The sequence below is a fragment of the Ovis canadensis genome, chromosome 8 (assembly GCF_042477335.2).
Source record: "Ovis canadensis isolate MfBH-ARS-UI-01 breed Bighorn chromosome 8, ARS-UI_OviCan_v2, whole genome shotgun sequence".
In the NCBI taxonomy this organism is placed as follows: Eukaryota; Metazoa; Chordata; class Mammalia; order Artiodactyla; family Bovidae; genus Ovis; species Ovis canadensis.
In genome coordinates, this window is record NC_091252.1 from 82,673,631 (window position 1) to 82,694,190 (window position 20,560).

The following is a 20,560-nucleotide window of genomic DNA, read 5'->3' on the forward strand; positions in this document are numbered from 1 at the left end:
GGTCCAGCTCTCATATCCATACATGACTGTTGGAAAAACCATAGCTTTGACTAGGTGGACCTTTGTCGGCAAAGTAATGTCTCTGCTTTTTAATATGCTATCTAAGTTTGTCATAGCTTTTCATCCAAGGAGCAAGAGTCTTTTAATTTCATGGCTGCAGTCACCATCTGCAGTGATTTTGGAGCCCAAGAAAATAAAGTCTGTCACTGTTTCCCCATCTATTTCCCATGAAGTGATGAGACCAGATGCCATGATCTTCATCTTTTGAATGTTGAGTTTCAAGCCAGCTTTTCCAGTCTTCTCTTTAACCTTCATCAAGAGGCCCTTTAGTTCCTCTTCACTTTCTGCTCTCAAAGTGAAGTAGTATCATCTGTGTATGTGACGTTACTGATATTTCTCCTGGCAGTCTTGATTCCAGTGTGTGCTTCATCCAGCCTGGCATTTCTCATCATTTACTCTGCATATAAGTTAAATAAACAAAATTACAATATACACCCTTGATGTACTCCTTTCCCAGTTTGGAACCAGTTCATTGTTCCATGTCCATTTCTAACTGTTTCTTCTTCACCTGCGTCAGGTTTCACAGGAAGCAGGTAAGGTTGTCTGGTATTCCCATCTCTTTCAGAATTTTCCACAGTTTGTTTTGATCTACATAGTCAAAGGCTTTAGTGAAGTCAGTGAAGCAGAAGTCCTAACAATTCTTATATGCTTACTTGAGATAAAAATAACATCTTAGATCTTACTGTTCTCAGTACCCTTACTTAGATGGCTTGGCGTTCAAGCACCAAGAAGAAACGAATTAGTAGATACAGTGAACATTTGTTACTTACTTACTATGTGTCAGATATTCTCCTGTGCAATTTGAATGTATTATCTTTAATAATTCTCCTAGCAGCACTATGACTTGGGTACTTTTATTGTCTGCAATTAGGATTATAGATAATGAGCCATGGAAAGCTTAACTAGCTTGACCCATGAAGTAATAGAGCCAATTTTGAGCCCCGGGTGACCCCAGAGCTAGAGCTCTTAATCAGTTTACTGGACATGCTCACAGATAGCCTGGGTTAGGATTGGACTATACTAATCACTCATAAGTCACTCAGTTCACCAAGAACTGCATTCTTTTTTATATTTGCTAGTTTATCAGATTGTCTTTTTAAATTTAGTATTAAATCATACTTGGTACACATAATCACACTAATGTGAGCTGAGGAATCTGTCTGTGCCTCTTAGCCTAGATAACTTAATGCAGGTAACCCTAGCTACTCATGACCAGAGAGCTTTGTAGGTTGCTTCCAGGCTGCAGATTTAATTCTAACCTGATGATGCCCACTGTTTTTTATAGTATCCATCATGATCATAGCAGTTGGTCATATACCCATACTGTGGAAAATTCCCCAAGCAGATTTATATTTAATTGTACCTAATGGGAAAAGACCTTTCTGAATCCACGGACTCTTAAAATTTCAAGTGTCTCATCAGATAACCTTCCCTATTTACTTGTTATTTTTACAAGTAAAGTTTCAATCAAGTCAGCAAGTTTTAATCTCAGATTGGCTGATTTTCGTCTTATCACTGTCTTCAGAGACATTCTTATGACCCACTGCAGATTTATCTATATTATTTTCATTCTCTCAAAAGTAAAACATTCTTTCCCAGTCTTACTCTTTAAACCTCATACCTAACTAGTATAAGTTATTATTCACTTTCTTGATTATAACATAACTTTTGACTTGCAGTGCCTTAACATTATTGTATAATTCCCTGTAGCTAGATCACTGAGACTACTGGATTGATAGCTGTTTCCTCTGACATCAGAACACTTCATTTGGTAGTTATATAAGTATATGCTCAAGATTGGGTTTTGTCCATGGCATCTATCAATTTAAAGTAGTAAGATTTTTCTATTTTTAAGCATCTTTATTAATATTTAATTTATTACAGCTAAATTAAAAATTATATCCGTATTAAATTAAGTCTACTGATATCCAAATCCATTTTTCTGTCATTAACAAATTTTACTTGTTAACTTTTTTGGAAAGTAGATGTGTTATCAAGCCTTCATAGTATATTTAACCAATGACAGTTGCTAAAATGGAGGTGATGTTGCTTCAGTATGAAACAGAGCAACATATGCAGGATGCTTCCCTGACAGCTCAGAACCCTGTAGCACCAACGCTCCCAGCACTGGTGTTTTACCTTGAAAGATGCGAAAATAAAATAGGAATGAAGACTAGCAGACTCCAAACAGGGAGAATGGAAATATAAGATAATCATAATCTTGAACTGTTTCTAGGAAAGAGTAAGCAAGCATTATTTACTTCTGTAGAAAGATAACAGAAGAGAAGTTAGGAGATATATATTGTAGGAAAGATTAACTTGTAAAAAGGCGCTTGAATAGTACATTTCAAAGAAGAACCAGAATGTATGTATGTTAAAAGAAAGAAAAAGAAATGAATGGATTCATAATGGAAAACCCTCATGTAGAACATGTATTTAGTGAATTCACCAGTAGATATAAGTAGCAATTATGTGTCATCAAGAAGAGTAAGGTACAGATTCTTTTTTTTTTTTTTTTGAGAGTAGAAAGCAGTATTTATTTATTTTGGCCATAATGCATAACATGTGGGATGTTAGTTCCCCAACCAGTGATCAAACCCTTGCTGCCTGCATCAGAAGCGAGGCGTCTTAACCGCTGGTCCACCATGGAAGTCCCAAGATGCAGATTTTTATTTTCACTTTAAATTAGAGAAGACCTCCATATGACTAATGACAGAAAAGTAAGAGCCTTTGGAATAGGAGACACTGAAAATGAAACATGTTTAGAAGAAAGTTTTAGAGTGGATTTCTAATAATGATTCCAAAGTACAGATGGAGAAGATAACCTTTCTTAAATTTTGAAAGCATTTTTATATGATCATGTGATCTATTCTTTTAGAAAATTTTTTGGTGTCGGACATGACTTAGCAACTAAACAGTGAACAAACCAAAAATCTTAGGATTATATATATTTTAGATCCTGAAATGTAACACTGAAGTAGGTGAAGTAGATGATAAGAATAAACAGTGTGGCAGAGGGGAGTGCACAAGTTGAAAAATGGAACAAAACTAGGGAAATTAAAGGATGGAAAAGCATTCTTAGCCCCTGCTACAGTGACTTCCACACATAAAGCACTCAGTAAAATGATAGTTGAATGAATAAAACATAATAATATCCTGACTTAATTTGCTTTTTCTTGAGTGATCTAGAAAGCAGAAAAATTTTCTGCATAAGCTACATTTTAGCAGGACTTTAATACAAAGTATAATAACAGATATGAACATGACATTAAAAATTGGCAAGCTCTTCAGATATTTCCCAGGAAAAATGCACTTTTAAAAAGTTTAATTAGTCACGAAAACTTAACTTCATTTTAACCACTGTTATTATCTTATTCTCTGAAATGTTTTTGAAAGTATCTAGATTTTTTTTTAAATTTGTGACATTAAATAAAATCCTAACAAGAGAAACATAGGACCTGTGATTCCACTCTTCTAAAACAATTTTTTTTCATGGGTTCATTTTCCCTAAGTCTTTTTTCAAATGCATATCCATTTTCACTTTACTTTATTCTTTGAGGATATTCAGTTTGGTAACTTTTGTCCTCTTACTCTACCTAAAGTATCCTAGTTTTATCAGTGTTTAAAATTAAGTTTCAAAGGCTGTATAGTTTACTCAGACATGCCTCCCTTTTTTCAAACATTTAGTTTTTCACATTATAGATAATCAAATTATAATATTACTAATATAGTAGTGAACATATTCTCTCATGAGTCTATAGAGAATTCAACAGAAGATTTTTGCTATTATACTGTTTCTTTACAGTAAATTTCCAGTGATAAAATTTTGAAGATAAAATATTTTTAGGAACCTTGACAAATAGACAAATTTCTTTTTGAAATTATACTTTAAAGAAGTATAAAATATAATAATTTCATAGTCTTATCAATGCAGTATGACTTTGTTTTTTAACTTACTACCTTAAAATCAGCATTTATGCTTTAGAATTATCTTTAATTCTCTAACCATAATGTGAACTCCTAAATGAATGCTGTTAATGGAAAGGCAGCGTGCTGCCATAATTGGGGGTTGAAGTTAAATTTATTTCTATCTGCAGGCAAAGCAGCAATGATTCATAGAAACTTTCCACTTTAATTTTTTGTAAGCATTTGTCCAGCTAAGCTTTTATGTTTTGACAGGGACCAGAAATTATTCATAAACTTGTCTGTAGTTTTGTATATGCATTATTTATTAAAATACAAATTTTATTTCAAACCTAGTCATTTTCAAAATTGTTGCTTATTTGTTATGGCTATTAAGACATTCCCTTCTTATACTGCCTCTAGTTGATTTTTTCTACTTTGCCTACTACTGAAGTTCATTCTGAGCTTTCCTACAGTTTCCTTTAGAGCCATGCTTACTTTTCATGTAAGTTGGTTCTCTGTGGGTAGTTGCTCAGTCATGTCCAACTCTTTCCAATCCCATGGGCTGTAGCCTGCCAGGCTCCTCTGTCCACGGGGATTCTCCAGACAAGAATTTTGGAGTGAGTTGCCATTTCCTTCTTGAGGAGATCTTCCCAACCCAAGGATCGAACCCAGATCTCCCACATTGCAGATGGAGTCTTTACCTTCTGAGCCACCAGGGAACCCCCCCCCCCCAAAAAAAAATTGGTTCTCTAGTGCATTCTTAAAGCCTTATGTATTATTCAAGCTAATCTAAGAGTATATTTCCCATCTTTATTCATCATCCTAATCTACAATTTTTCCTGTCCCTAAGATGACTTCACTGTGATCTGTACATACACTCAGTGTCTTAGTGATAGTTCACTGGTTGTTGTTTCTGTTCAGTTGCTAAGTCGTGTCCAACTGTTTGTGACTCCATGGCCTGCAGCAGCATGCCAAGCTTCCCCATCCTTCACTATCTCCCTGAGTTGGCTCAGATTCATGTCCATTGAGTCAGTAATGCTATCTAACCATCTCATCCTCTGCTGTCCTCTTTTTCTTTTGCCTTCAATCTTTCCCAGCATGAGGGTCTTTTCAAATGAGTTGACACAATGCATCAGGTGGCCAAAATATTGGAGTTTCAGCTTTAGTGTCAGTCCTTCCAGTGAATATTCAGGGCTGATTTCCTTTAGGATGGACTGGTTTGATCTCCTTGCAGTCTAAGGGACTCTCAAGTCTTCTCTAGCACCACAATTCAGAAGCATTAATTATTCAACACTCAGCTTTCTTCATGGCCAACTCTCATATCCATACATGACTACTGGACCTTTGACTATACGGACCTGTGTCAGCAAAGTCATGTCTCTGCTTTCTAATACTCTGTCTAGGTTTGTCATAGCTTCTCTTCCAAGGAGCAAGTGTCTTTTAATTTCATGACTGCAGTCACCTTCCACAGTGATTTTGGAGCCCACTACTTGGATGTTTATAATATATATTGATACTAGCTTACATAATTTAGGTTATATTTTCCTAGATGACAACAATAAAATCCATGTAAGACTGTTTGCAGTAAATGACTTTTAAATGTTGTTTTATAAATAAGCTTTGAAATTATACTTGTGACACTGTGAACCACATATATAATTCATTTCATCTTAATTTAATTCCATATGGCAAAGACTACATTAAAAAGTTTAGATTTCTTTTGGGGGGAAAAAAAGAAAGTCTAATTGTTACATAGTCAAATTTTTCTATGTATATTGATACAAGAAAAAACCAGAGTATTACACTGATATGTATTACTGTTTTGTCCTTATAAATCTTACGTATCCTAATGAGTCTGTATGTAAAAACTGTAAAATCCACAGCATAAGTTTTGTAGAATTTGTATAGTTAGGATAGGTCTACTAAACTCTTTATCTTTATCTCACTGATTTACCATATGGTGCTTACTGTTTTGCTTTCTGTTTAACTTCACACTACAACTGATGCTCTGTCCTAAAAAGCGCAGGTGGAGAAAAGTTATGTTGCCATTGCATGGCAACTTCATCATACTAGCTTTTATTATCATTATCAACCTTTATGGGCTACTAGAGAATTATTATAATTCTTCTGAAGTTTTAATGGTTCATGAAATTTTCAGTTCATAGTAGCACTTAAGGAAGTTTTTGCCTCCAATGTGGGAATGGTGTTCTGAGATCCTATTTCCCTTTCATAATTAAGCAAGGAATTTAGAATTCATGGATTTTTCTGCCTTTATCTTTAAATTTGTGATTTGTGGGCAGTTATTTAAATGAAAGTTTCAGATATTAGAGGACCAATGCTGAATAACTCTTAAAAATTCTTAAATGATTAAGGAAGACTTTAAAATTTGACTAGTATGAAGAGAAGTCATTTTCCTTTGTTGCGTAGATCCCCTGGAGGGGAGGGCATGGCAAACCATACCAGTATTCTTGCCAGGAAAATCCCCATGGACAGAGGGGCCTGGCATTCTACAGTCTGTGGGGTCACAGAGAGTCTGACATGACTGAATGACTAAGCACAGAAGTCATAGGACTTTGATAAATATCACTATACTAATGGTCAAAAGAAGATAATTTAGAGAAGATGCCACTTTTATTTCTTTGTATTGTACTAATAGAATCCGCTAATAAACCCAAGCCCACTACTAATACCTCTTTAATTATAATACCATTTATATAATTATATAATCTCTTAGTAATTATAATAACCCATTAACTGTTACTACCTTTATTAAAATGAAAACCTGTCATTGCTTATTTTCTTTTGTGTGGGCTTAATTTTTAGATGTATACTTATGATCCGCAAGCTAATCTCAGGATCCTGTACACTTTTAATTATGAAAAACCGAAAAGAACTTTTATTTTTGTGGGTTTTTATCTTTTGATATTTACCATATCAGAAATAAAGTTTAGAATTTTAAAAATATGTATTAATATATTTTAAAATAACTTTAACATTCTAAAAAAATTAGGGGAATTGTTTTATTTTGGACATCTTTAACGTGTAAAATAATAAACTACAGCTCTTATACTATTCCTTGGGAGGAAAGCTATAACAAACCTAGACAGCAGTTTAAAAAGAAGAGATATCACTTTGCCGACAAAGGTTCTTATAGTCAAAGCTGTGGTTTTTTCAGTAGTCATGTACGGATGTGAGAGTTGGACCATAGAGGCTGAGCACTGAAGAATTGATGCTTTTGAACTGTGATGTTGGAGAAGACTCTTGAGAGTCCCTTGGACAGCAAGGAAATCAAGCCAGTCAATCCTAAAGGAAATCAACCCTGAGTATTCATTGGAAGGACTGATGCTAAAGCTGAAGCTCTAACACATTGGCCATCTGATGCAAATAGTCAGCTCATTGGATAATACCCTGATGCTGGGAAAGATTGAAGGCAGGAGAAGGGGGAGACAGAGGATGAGATGGTTGGATGGCGTCACCGACTCAATGGACATGAGTTTGAGCAAATTCCAGGAGATGGTGAAGAACAAGGAAGACTGGAGTGTTGCAGTCCATGGCATCTCAAAGAGTCAGACACGACTTAGCAACTGAACGACAACAACTTACATACTACTACTCAGATACTACTCAGATCTGCTCCCATTTTCTCAGCACAGTGTTGGACATTTCTTTCCATGGTACTAATAGAACTCCTTTTAATAAACTAAAGCCCTAGGGTCAGGATGCAAAATTTAAAAGTAGTCATTTTACTGCTTCATCAAGGACACTTTAAAGTGAGGGGGGGAAAAGTCCTTGACTTGTGGCAGTAAAGACTATAACTAGTAGAGTTTGGTGCCGCTGTTTTAATTCATGCTGATTCAGTTCAGTCTGAGGTACACGAGTTTTATCCAATTACTGTTACTTTTTTGCTGTCAGTACAAATATCAACATGGTAAAAAAGGCAAGTGATGTCTTAATATCACAATGAAAATAGTTTTACCCATCGTGATTTTTTGGAAAGAGTCTTGGGAACCCCTAGCAGTCACAGACCATAGTAAGAATCACTGTTGCATGTCACATAGGCATTTAGAGGACTTATCCAAAAGGAAATATTTTGAGATTCCATATTTTTATTATCTTAAAGGATGTGTATTAAATCCAATTACTCTTAACAACTTAACAAAAATTATAATAAAATATTTGACACAAAATTAAAATCTTGTATTTTATTCAAATACTGTAGTATAACAGACCCACTCTACCAAAACTGTATTATCATTGTTAAATTAGTCATGTTAAATTCTGTTCATGAAATGAACAGAAACTTGCTTAAATGTTACCTTCTTTTATTTTTACTCCAAAATCATAACTTTTTATCTATATTAGCAAAAGATTCTTAGGGTTAGTCACTAGTGAAACATGGTCTGGAAGTGTCTCCCTTGGCTCCAAAGGGTCCTCTTAAAATTGGCAGATGTACAGATGTGAACTGGAAATATAATTGAACATCATCTTCATCATACTAGCAAATTATGTCATTATCATAGTGATTTTTTCTTATGGTACCCAGGTATTTCTCTGTTCAGTCAAATGATACCCTGATGAAAACTTCTTATAACTAAGTAGTAGTTCTCTTTTTATCAAAGAAATGTTCTTGTGATCAGCCTCTCTATCCATCCAGGCCCAGCTAAAGAGTTCTATGGTTTCTGATTGAAGTCTGCAGAGTGTAAGGGGTGCGGGGTCTCATAGTGAGATCCTTAATGACACTAAGTCAAGTAGTGCCAGTCATTAGGAGGCTCAGCTTTCAGTGCTCCACTACTCACAGTGTGATGTATGAATGAGTCCACTGATCTGAGACAAAATTAGTATAGAAATCAAGAGTAGATCGTAGAAACTTTCATCTCATTTGACATTGCCACAACATCTACATACACTTTAGTTGTTTTTCTTATAAAAAGCATAGATTTCCAGTGAATTTTAAAATTTTTAAATAGTTCTTGACCACAGATAGTTTGAACAGCATTGTTTGAGACTGTAACATTATATGATTAGAAATTCATCTCCCAATGTTTTCTTCTTTTATTTTTATTTTGTATTATTTTTTGCTCATGCCAACCACATACCAGAATCTTAGTTCACCCACTAGGAATCAAACCCACATCTTCTTCATTGGAAGCCCCTGGACTGCCAAGGAAGTCCCGTTTCCCTGTATTTTCAATTTTATTTTCTTTTCTGCTTCCTGGCCCTTACATTAAATATTCACATTTTTGAAACCTTTGTTTTTGCTTATTCCATTTTGATTTCTTGGCTCAAAAACTTTGCAGAAGGAATTCACTACTACTTATTGCGTGTGCTTCACAATTTGTTTTCCACTCTAACCATGTGTGCGGGTGACTCCAATTTGCCACCAAATAAGAGGTCATAATTGCACAAATTTCCCTTAGACTATTCAAATTACATAATACAAATTTACATTTATTTGAAAGGTGAACTAAGAATGTGAAAAATATAGGGCCTTATAAAAATTAATAATTCTTTATTAATTCAGTCAGTAATAAGTGTGTGTTTGGACTTCATGTTAAGCTCTGAGATTAGAGTGGTAAGGATAAGGTATTTGTTACCTGGGTAGCTTTCAAGAGCTCAGGTATAATTCTGCTCACCAAATGCAAAGTGTTACACCAGTCCAGTATTCTTGCCTGGAAAATCCCATGGACTGAGGATCCTGGCGGGCCCATGGGGTCACAAATATCAGACATGACTGAGCGACTAAGCACAACACAGCACACACCTCTGAAATAGAATGGCATATCTTCATTTGGAAAAACTCAGGGAATTTGATAAGATTAGTAGTATAAATCAATGGCATATGAGATTACGTATTTAGAACTTAAATTCCAATCTTAAAAATATATAGGAGTAGTGACTAATATAGGTAAGAGTGCTAATTATGCAGAAGGAGTATCAGAATAGCACAACAGTTGTATTTCAAGCTGCTTTAGACAGCGTTTCTCAATGTTGTTGTTGTTGTTTAGTTGCTAAGTTGTGTCCGACTCTTTAGGACCTCATGGACTATAACCCCCCAGGCTCCTCTGTCCATGGAATTTCCCAGGCAAGATTACTGGAGTAGGTTACCATTTCCTTCTCCAATCTGACTAAGATGTGGGGCTTCTACAGGAGTCAGTAAGTCTAGCACCATTGACCAGCTGAGCAGTAGGTTTAGTGATGTTTACAATGTATGTAACAAAAACATTTGGGGATACCTTGCCTAGCGCCTATGAGTACAGAGATTAAATACCATTCTGTGTCCTGAAGGAGCTCACAATACAAATGGAAAGTAGATAATGAAAATTCGGTGTGGAAATGCTGAGAAGAGGTATATGGAGGGTGCTTAGGAACACAGGAAGGGCATCCAACTCAGGAAGGATGGGTCAGGAAAAATATGGATTAGACTGAGTTTTAAAGGAGAAATAGATATTAGCCCAACACAAAATGAGGGACAAGTATATCTTAGGCAGTGAACAACCAAACGCTATTGTAAGAATGTAAGTTGGAAGTTATTAGGGCCAGAACTCATGTTGATTAAGAAGATGAAATAGAGAACGGTTAGGTTCTTGAGGTCATTATGATGTAAACAGGATGTGTTTGCAAGATTTAGAGTCATGTCATCTACCACGTGTTGCTTTACTCAGTGTGCTGCAACCATAGTGGCCTTTTCGTTCCTCAGGTAGCCCAAGCTCATTCTAGACTTGAGGTCTTTGTGGTGGTTATTCCTGCAGTCTAAACTGTATATCCTTCTCTTCCAACCCTGAGGTCTTTGATTGGCTGGCTCCTCTTCAATCTGATTCCAGTTCACCTGTCATTACTTTAGGGGCCTTTCCTGACTGCTCTATTTTACAGAAGCCCCTCTAGTCCCTCCCTCACATTCAGCACTCTACCTTGTTTTATTGTCTTCATACTTGTCACAGTGTGTTAACTGTCTGTCTAGAACAAGCATGAAAGCACCATTTTATTCTCAGGAGTTCAGTTCAGTCGCTCAGTCGTGTCCGACTCTTTGCGACCCATGAATTGCAGCATGCCAGGCCTCCCTGTCCATCACCAGCTCCCGGAGTTCACTCAGATTCACGTCCATCAAGTCAGTGATGCCATCCAGCCATCTCATCCTCTGTCGTCCCCTTCTCCTCCTTCCCCCAATCCCTCCCAGCATCAGAGTCTTTTCCAATGAGTCAACTCTTCACATGAGGTAGCCAAAGTACTGGAGTTTCTGCTTTAACATCATTCCTTCCAAAGAAATCCCAGGCTGATCCAGAGTACAGGTGCTCAAATGAATGGGCAATATTATGGGACCTGGGTTAAACAAATTGGTTATACAAATGACTTCTTGAGTAGAGAAAATGAAGAATGCTTAACCTGGAAACACAACTTCAGCCAAATCTATTGTCAAGGCCAACCTTGGGAGCTTAATCAGAGTCAGGAAACATTTTTACTTTGCCAAAGTGTCTAGCCTCTTAAAAATAACAATCAAAATTGTAAAAAGTTCAAACTAATACCTTCCTAACCTAGAAGCCTTCAAAAGACAGACTCTTGGATAAAACTTATATTACTTCTAGACCTTATTATGACATCAAAAAGGATAATTTATTTTAAAAAAGATTACCCACATTCACAATTCACGTGTTATCTAGAAATAATCTAGATTCCTAGAACTTTGAATATAATTCCAAGTGTCAACAAAACTTTTGAATTTTTATAGTTTTACATGTCAAAAGTTAAAATATTTAACTCAATTTTACCATTGTATTTAAGACTGGTTTCTTCTGGCAAAATATTTATGCCTCAAGATTTGGGACATTAAGTTTGTAAGTCAAGTGATTCCTTTCTGGCAAACTGAGGTGATTTTTTTAAAAACATCCCATAAGATAAGAAAAAATATGCATACACATGCATTTATTGCTGAATTATGGAAACTTTTATTATTATGAAAAATAATATTACCTTGATATTCCTTTCAAACTATTTCTTATTCATTTATTTTTATCCATAATTTGTTGTTGTTGTTGTTTTTTCTCCTAAATTTACAAAAGAAGTATAGGCATTTACAAGGCCACTGAGCAAACATATATATATATAGGACAAACTTAACAAAATGCCATGATGTTGTTTAAACCATGTTAAGTGTTTGTCTAATAAACTGATTACCTACCTGTCAGTACCTACTTGGTATCTCCATGGGAATTTTATTCTATAATGTACCTTAGCATGTTCCTGTTCATAGTTCTTGTATTAATAATGTGAGTTTTATATATATAAAAACAAACTTGTCAGACTTTTTTTGAATTATTACGTATCAAATACGTGGCCCATGCCTCTCATTCTGTAAAAATGTAAGTTGTTCAACTCTTCACCCTTTTCAATATTTTATATTCAGTTGTATGTTGTATTTCAGAATACAAGAGTTAGTTATATTGTTTATTCACTGTATGTAATGAAAAGTGGAAGAAAATTAAATATACTTTCCTGACTACAGTCAATAATCATAGTAAGTCAAGAACTGAGAATAGTGAAAGTACGGGTATAGGTCTATTACCCGAAACAGTTTAGTACTGAAAAATCTAAATGTTAGTAAGCTAGACAATAGTTAACGTAACATACATTTTTGTTAATGTACTTATTTACCAACAACACACTGTTTTGCATATAGCATGAACAAAACAGATAAATACCCTTGCCCTCATGGAGGTCATGTTTTCATGAGGAAAACAATAAGCAAAATAATTAGTTCTGTGAATGATGATTTGAAGATAATAATAATAATAGGTAATTCTTTACACCAGACACTGAACCCAGTGCTTTGCATATATTAATTAATTCAGTAATTGTCTGAGGATAAATACACTTGTTCCTTCGAAGAAAAGCTATGACCAACATGGACAGCATATTAAAAAGCAGAGACATTACTTTGCCAACAAAGGTCCATCTAGTCAAGGCTATGGTTTTTCCAGTCATCATATATGGACGTGAGAATTGGACCATAAAGAAAGCTGAGTGCTGAAGAATTGATGCTTTTGAACTGTGGTGCTGGAGACAACTTTTGAGAGTCCTTGGGCTGCAAGGAGATCCAACAATTCAATGCTAAAGGAAATCAGTCCTGAATATTCATTGGAAGGACAGATGCTGAAGCTCCAATACTTCGGCCACCTCATGCAAAGAACTGACTCATTGGAAAAGACCCTGATGCTGGGAAAGATTAAAGGCAGGAGGAGAAGTGAATGACAGAGGATGAGATGGTTGGATGGCATCACCAACTCGATGGATATGAGTTTGAGCAAGCTTTGGGAGTTGGTTACGGACAAGGAGGCCTGGCGTGCTGCAGTCCATAGAATTGCAAAGAGTCGGACACGACTGAGTGACTGAACTGAAATACTTACCACTCTAGCTCCATGTTATATAGATGCAGAAACTTGGCAAGGAGAGATTAAGCACCGTATGCAATGTCATGGGGAAAGTAGAGCCAGAGCTGAGATTTAAACAGAGGCAGTGTTGTTCCAGAACTAGCTATGTTTAACATTGCATATTATCACATACTACTTATATTAGGTCTGAGAGGAGGGGGATAGATACACTGGACCTCGAGGAAGCACTATGAAACTACCTCAAAAATTATAAATGAAGAGATTTAAGAAGATTATATAGGAACATTTTAAATCATCTGTGTGATGCACCATAAACAACTCCCCACCAACAAATGGGACGATACGTGTGGCAGATCAAGAGCTGATTTCCTTAGTATGCAAAGAACTCTTAGAAAACAGTTAGAAAAGATACTAATCCAACAAAAGATGGATGAAAAACATGTGCAGGGAAGTCAAGAAATATACATAGATCAAAGCATATGAAAGGATATTTAGGTGTTTTTCTTTTTTCATATTTAAATATGTAGCTTTTAAAAGTAAATCATTACATTTATTAATGACAAATAAGGAGACAAAGTTATAGGGCTTATTAGAAGTGTCAATGGCACCCCGCTCCAGTACTCTTGCCTGGAAAATCCCATGGACGGAGAAGCCTGGTAGGCTGCAGTCCATGGGGTTGCGAAGAGTCGGACACAACTGAGCAACTTCACTTTGACTTTTCACTTTCATGCACAGATGGAAATGGCAACCCACTCCAGTATTCTTGCCTGGAAAATCCCAGGAGTGGGGGAGCCTGGTGGGCTGCCATCTATGGAGTCGCACAGAGTCGGACACGACTGAAGCGACTTAGCAGCAGCAGCAGCAGAAGTGTCAAAAAAGGCAGTTGATAGATGTGTATGGGAGTTGTATTTCTGAGGATACCAGCCAAGCTTCCAGAAGAGAATTAAGCACTACAGAAAATGATTTGAGTGACCATTTTTTCAGTTTTCTCAGGGGTGATTTATGGCTAGTACATTCTTGATGCATCTTTGAGAAGTTAATTCATTGCATACAATGGGTGCCTTAGGATATTCACATTTCCTCTTAGAATGTCTGTTGAGAGGGTCTGTTTATTAGGATTGAAAATAATGACAGTACATTTAAGAGACTTAATAGGAGAAACCCAGAGATAATTTTTTGAGAATTCTATAAAGAAGATAAAGGAAAGAAAAATATAGGGACCAAAAGGAGATATGAAAGTAGAATGTGGTCAGTGTTCATATGCACTGTAGAATAATTTTTAAGAATTCACCTCGTTTTTGCCTACTGCAATTTAAAAATCTACATGTAAATAATCAATTAGATGGTGCCTAAAAATGTTAAAATTTAAGATTTTATTATTTCACTAAAAAAGAATTTATGATACAGCAAGAAGATAGACTCCACTGTGTTGTTTATAATCCTAACTGTGTGTTTTATTTCCAGGGAACCTTTTATTATTTTATCAGGAGGCTTGTCATATGATACTGTAGGAAGGAGACCTTGCTTAACAGTGATGCATGGGAAAAGTACCGCAGTGCTAGAGATGGACTACTCAATTGTTGACTTTCTGACGCTGTGTGAGACACCATACCCAAATGGTAAGTGTTGTACCTTTAAAATTCAGTCTCTATATGTCTATTACTCAGACCAAGACCTCCTGGTTTTCTAAGCAGTTAACTTATCCCGTTGTGCTGATTTCTTCTGGGGAAGGAATGCTGCCTTCATAACTTTATAAATTTTATTTGAGAAATTTTATTTAATAAACTGTGTCTGTTTCATTCTAAATTTTGGTAATAAGTGCCTCTGAAGGATAGACAAAACTGTCCACATTAAGAGCAACTTAAAAATCCTCTAAAAATCTAGGGTGTCAGTTATAGTTTTCCAGAATAACAGAACCAATAGGCGATTTTAGAAGGTGAATGAGAGCAGAAATATGAATTTATTTTAAAGGAATCGTGAAAATGTACTACCGATTTGAAAATTCAAAAAAGAGTTTGATTTGCAGTCTTGAACCTGAATTTTTAAGGCAGGAAACTCAGGTAGATTTCCAAGTTGCCATCTTGAGGCAAATTGCTTTTTTCAGAACACCTCCTGTCTTTGTTCTTCAGGCCTTCAACTGATTGAATGAGACCCACCCAAATTATCTACAATTTTCTACCTTACTTAGAGTCTACTAACTTAAATGTTAATCACATCTAAAAAATGCTTTCATAGCAACATCTGCACTGGTGTTTAACCAAACAAATGGGCACCATAGCAGAGATAAGCTAACACATGAAATTAATCACTATCATTGACATGTTATTATTTAAGGAGAAATTTAGCTGGATCTTTTTTACTTTTATTTAAAGCTAATTGAGATATAAATATGTAATACATTTTATAGTTGATATGCACATAGAAAATACCCAAGAAAGAGTTATAATATTATAGTGGTAATCTAGTGGATTTCTATGAGATCCAGTTATGAGAGTTGTTCTTAAGGGTATTCAGATTTAAATTTGAGATATGTTATTCATGTACTGTCTTGGACTTTGCAATACAATGGAAGGTACTGAACTTTGTCTAACTCATCTTTACAAAACAAATAATTATTTATGGGGTATTATATAGATTTATCTCATTTAACACATACTGCCGTTACATTATATGAAGTACAATATCAGAATGTTAAATACTTGAGTGAATGGAACAAAATAAAATAAAAACCACGCCAACATGTTTTATTATCTAATCTGCAGCCCTCTTGCATATCTGTAACTATTGTTCATGCCTTGTTTTCCTGTTCCAGATTTTCAAGAACCATACGCTGTGGTGGTTCTACTAGAAAAGGATTTAGTACTAATAGACCTTGCACAAAATGGGTAAGAAATAAAATTTGGTCAACAGTTACTTTAGTATGTGGTGAAGAAAGAGTCTCTTTAGGATTGACTATTTCATTTCTTTGAAAATGCTGCATTCATATTCATAACCTGGACCCCCTTTTGGAACCACAGATATATGTTTCTCATTACCTGCCAAATTTCTCCGTTATGGTACTCACATAGAAATCCAAGTTTAAGTCAAAATTTGTTGAGTTTCTGAAATTTTTTATGATACTTGAATACCCTGAAAGTGAAAATGAAAGTCGCTCAATCGTGTCCAATTCTTTGCGACCCCATGGACTTATACTATATGGTCCATGGAATTCTCCAGGCTGGAATACTGGGGAGTGGGTAGCCTAACCCTTCTCCAGGGGATCTTCCCAACCCAGAGGTCGAACCCAGGGTGGATTCTTTACCAGCTGAACCACAAGGGGAAGCCCAAGAATACTAGAATGGGTAGCCTATCCCTGTTCCCTGGTTCGATTCCTGGGTTTGGAAGATCTGCTGGAGAAAGGAGTAGGCTACCCACTCCAGTATTCTTGGGCTTTGCCTGTGCCTTAGCTGGTAAAGAATCCACCCCAGGTTTGGTCCCTGGGTTGGGATTATCCCCTGGAGAAGGGAAAGACTACCCACTCCAGTATTCTGGCCTGGAGAATTCCATGGACTTTAAGAGTCAGACGTACATGACTGAGCAACTTTCACTTCACTTCACTTCACCAATCTTGTTACTCTTTTCTTTAAATCTCTTTGGATCTCTGTTTTTTATGTAAAAACAGTTTCTCAGCCTGCTACTCTATTCAGCGTACATTTCCAACCTGGCACCTGTTCTCTAGGAAGACTGGACAGCGTGTTAAACAAGCATCACCCCCCGCCCCCCGTCTTTTGTTATGTAGCTCCCAGCAGGTGAAACATCCCACTTGTGTCACTGACACCAAAAATCCACATAACTTTCAAAGGCAGCTTTCTTTTCCTCTTCAAGTTTGTCCTATTTCAAAGCAGCCTTCTTCTCCTCTTCAAGCTTTTCCTACTCTCTCTTCACCAGATATGGCATAACTGACCTCTAAATTCTCACCATAGACCCTGTGCAACTTTTTGTGGTATTTCCAATATTCTGCTTGTTCTAGATTAGATGATAGCATGTTTACTTATAAATTTTTTGAATAGAAGAACATTGTGTTATATTAGTTGTATTTCCTGAGAGATAATCATTAAATATGGTTTTAAATAAGTTTACCCATTCAGTATTTCCGGACTGGGGGCAATTTTGCCCCTCAAGAGATGTTTGACAATGTCTGTGTGGACATCTATGGTTGAGGGGAGGGGTGCTGCTGGCATCTAGTGGTAGAGGACAGGGGTGCTGCTAAACATCCACGGTGCACAGGACATAATAAGCTGTCTGATTAAAATGCAAATGGTACTGAGATAAGAAAACCCTAAAGTGTAAATGAACGGTATTATTTACCTTACTTTAAGGCATTCCAAAGTTCACGTCAACTCAGTGCGTGCTAGCTGCAATAATGATTTTTTTTTTCTTCTTGAAAATAACAAGACCATGTTGAACAAAGGAATTTTAAAACATTATCTCTAAATGATAGCCCTAGAATAACCTATTATTAAATAAGTTTAAATATGTTTTTCATTGTTTCATTAATCATAGGTAATCATTCACTAACAAATATTTTTTCTTTTCCTCTTCTTAAAGATATCCTATATTTGAAAATCCCTACCCTTTGAGTATACATGAATCCCCTGTTACATGTTGCGAATATTTCGCTGATTGTCCTGTGGACCTTATTCCTGCACTTTATTCTGTTGGAGCCAGACAGAAGCGTCAAGGCTACAGCAAAAAGGTAATGAGCATTAATTTTACTCATTACCTTTCAGTATTTTATACTCTCACCTTGACGTGGTTGATAATGATACCTTTTCTAGAGAAATTAATCATTTTTGGAAATGAAATGTGTTGTTTACTGCTGTCATAAATATATTATGAAGATACATGCTATGCTTGGAAATGGCTTTATACAATAATCTTTTCTTATAGGAATGGCCCATTAATGGAGGTAATTGGGGCTTGGGTGCTCAAAGCTACTCAGAAATAATTATTACAGGGTAAGTAAAAGTCTCTTTTCTCCTTAAAAAAATCATTAATAACTAAATATGATTAGGACTACATAAATATTAATTAGTTGGGCAGGTAGTGCTTTTCTTTATACAGTAACATCATAAGTAATAAGTTATTGTATAGAACCTATAAATTTATCCTAAATTTTACCATTTTCCTCATTTTGGTAACTGTGTTCAAGTAATAATATATTTAACTTCAAAGAGAAAAATAGTGTAAATTTTTTCTTCAACACATTCTTAATTCATTTGCTTTTCACAGGCATGCTGATGGGTCGATTAAGTTCTGGGATGCTTCTGCGAGTAAGTATTCTGAATATTATTTGTTACATGCTATGCAATTATTGCTTTTATGTAATTTGTTTTGTAATAATTGCATAGCTAAAATTTAATTTGAAATTTAGAGGCTGTAAAGTTAATGCTTGATTTATCAAGTATTTGAGTAGAATTTATAATAGATGAAGATATTTGGAGGATGTTAATTAGTAAATCAAGAATAAGTCTCAGCAGAAATACTCAAATCCTTTCTTCAGTATTTTTTCAAACCTTCTCTTCCTAACTCAGAGATAAGAGAAGTGAGACTATGTTTCAAATCAACATAAATCTGTTCAATAATTTTAGTGTCTGATTCTAAACTTATATCATGAAAGTTTATGCTATGTGAATTATATACAGTGGTTACATTAGCAAAAAGGAAAGAATGCTTTCAATGAGTAATGTACAAACACTACTAATTATAAAATTAGAATCTAGTTAACTCAGGGTATATTATGTTTCATCATGAAGTGTGTTAGATAATAGTGGTACCTTTCAGAGAGAAAATAATTCTGTAAAGCAAAGTATGTGCTTTATTATTTATATTTATGCTTTTCTTTTTTATAAAGTCTTTTTGTTACTCATGTTTTTCAGATAATCTAAATTCATCGTGATGGTGATTTTTTTTTTTTTAATGAATACAATGAGTGTACCTTCTTTGGTCAATGAAGTATAATGAATACATTATATAAAAGAATGAGAGAAATATAGACATAGGAATAAACATATGATTCAGAAAACAGGCTGTTTTTCTGATGTGGTATGACTGATTAAATATTCCCTTTTATTCTTTTTGTACTAAGATATTTTATCCCTTTTTTTTTTTTAGTAACTCTACAAGTATTATATAAACTAAAGACATCTAAAGTATTTGAAAAGTCAAGAAATAAAGATGAGAAGCCAAACACAGACATTGTAGATGAGGATCCATACGCCATTCAGATCATCTCCTGGTGTCCCGAAAGTAGAATGCTGTGCATAGCTGGAGTTTCAGCTCATGTCATCATTTATAGATTCAGCAAACAAGAAGTGATTACAGAAGTCATTCCGGTAGTAGTCTCTTAATTATTTTCAGTGTCAAATGTCTGACATTTAAGTTTTCAAATCACTTAGAAGACTATCTGTAGTCATTTTTAAAATACCTCAGTATTTACAGTGCATTTATCTTTTGTGAAGAAAAGGCATACTTTTACTTATATCTTTTTACTGAACATTTATTTAAATCTTTAAATGCATTCTGTTTCATTTAAGGAAAGCTAATATAAGTATGAGCCTAATCTAATTTAGTATTAACAGGAGTGCTATAAACCCTAAAACCATAATGTATATGTGTGAATGTACTTGCACACAACACACAATCATTTTTAAAAAGCTGAGTCAGAAACATTTTTTTCTTTGTGAAATCTTTACCTTTAGTAACCTCACTAAATTTTTCCTTTAAAAATGTTCTTTCCGCTGTAGTGTACATGTGTGTATGTATAAACTAACAAAGTGAACAGTAATTGTTAGGAGAGGGTAAACTGTCTTATTTTACAACAGATGCTTGAAGTTCGATTGTTGTATGAGATAAGTGATGTGGAAACCCCAGAGGGTGAGCAGGCACCACCTTTGCCAACGCCGGTTGGGAGTGCCAATTCACAGCCCATCCCTCCTCAGTCTCATCCTTCTACCAGTAGCAGTTCATCTGATGGGCTTCGGGACAATGTCCCTTGTTTGAAGTAAGTTAAAGAGAAATACAGATGGTTTGAACTTACCTTTTAATTTAGGTAAATTATAAGCATTAGTAAAGTTAAGTAATGTTTTCCTGTGACAGAGTAAAATGACATAACTACTTCTCTTTCTGCATTTCACTGTGGTTAATCCAGCTCACTTTTTTGTGGCACAAAG

The 20,560-nt window shown here is 35.3% G+C and overlaps 1 protein-coding gene across 6 annotated transcripts in view; it reads left to right on the top strand.

Annotated features, from left to right (window-relative positions):
• STXBP5 (syntaxin binding protein 5) overlaps positions 1-20,560 on the top strand; it is a 206,972-nt gene that overhangs the window by 125,940 nt on the left and 60,472 nt on the right. For all 6 annotated transcript variants that reach the window (XM_069598647.1, XM_069598648.1, XM_069598643.1 and 3 more), the window contains 7 exons: positions 14,814-14,968; positions 16,162-16,234; positions 17,937-18,084; positions 18,279-18,346; positions 18,621-18,661; positions 19,503-19,723; positions 20,213-20,391. In XM_069598647.1, coding sequence (XP_069454748.1) covers positions 14,814-14,968; positions 16,162-16,234; positions 17,937-18,084; positions 18,279-18,346; positions 18,621-18,661; positions 19,503-19,723; positions 20,213-20,391 — 885 coding nt within the window. The remainder of the gene's footprint in view (positions 1-14,813; positions 14,969-16,161; positions 16,235-17,936; positions 18,085-18,278; positions 18,347-18,620; positions 18,662-19,502; positions 19,724-20,212; positions 20,392-20,560) is intronic.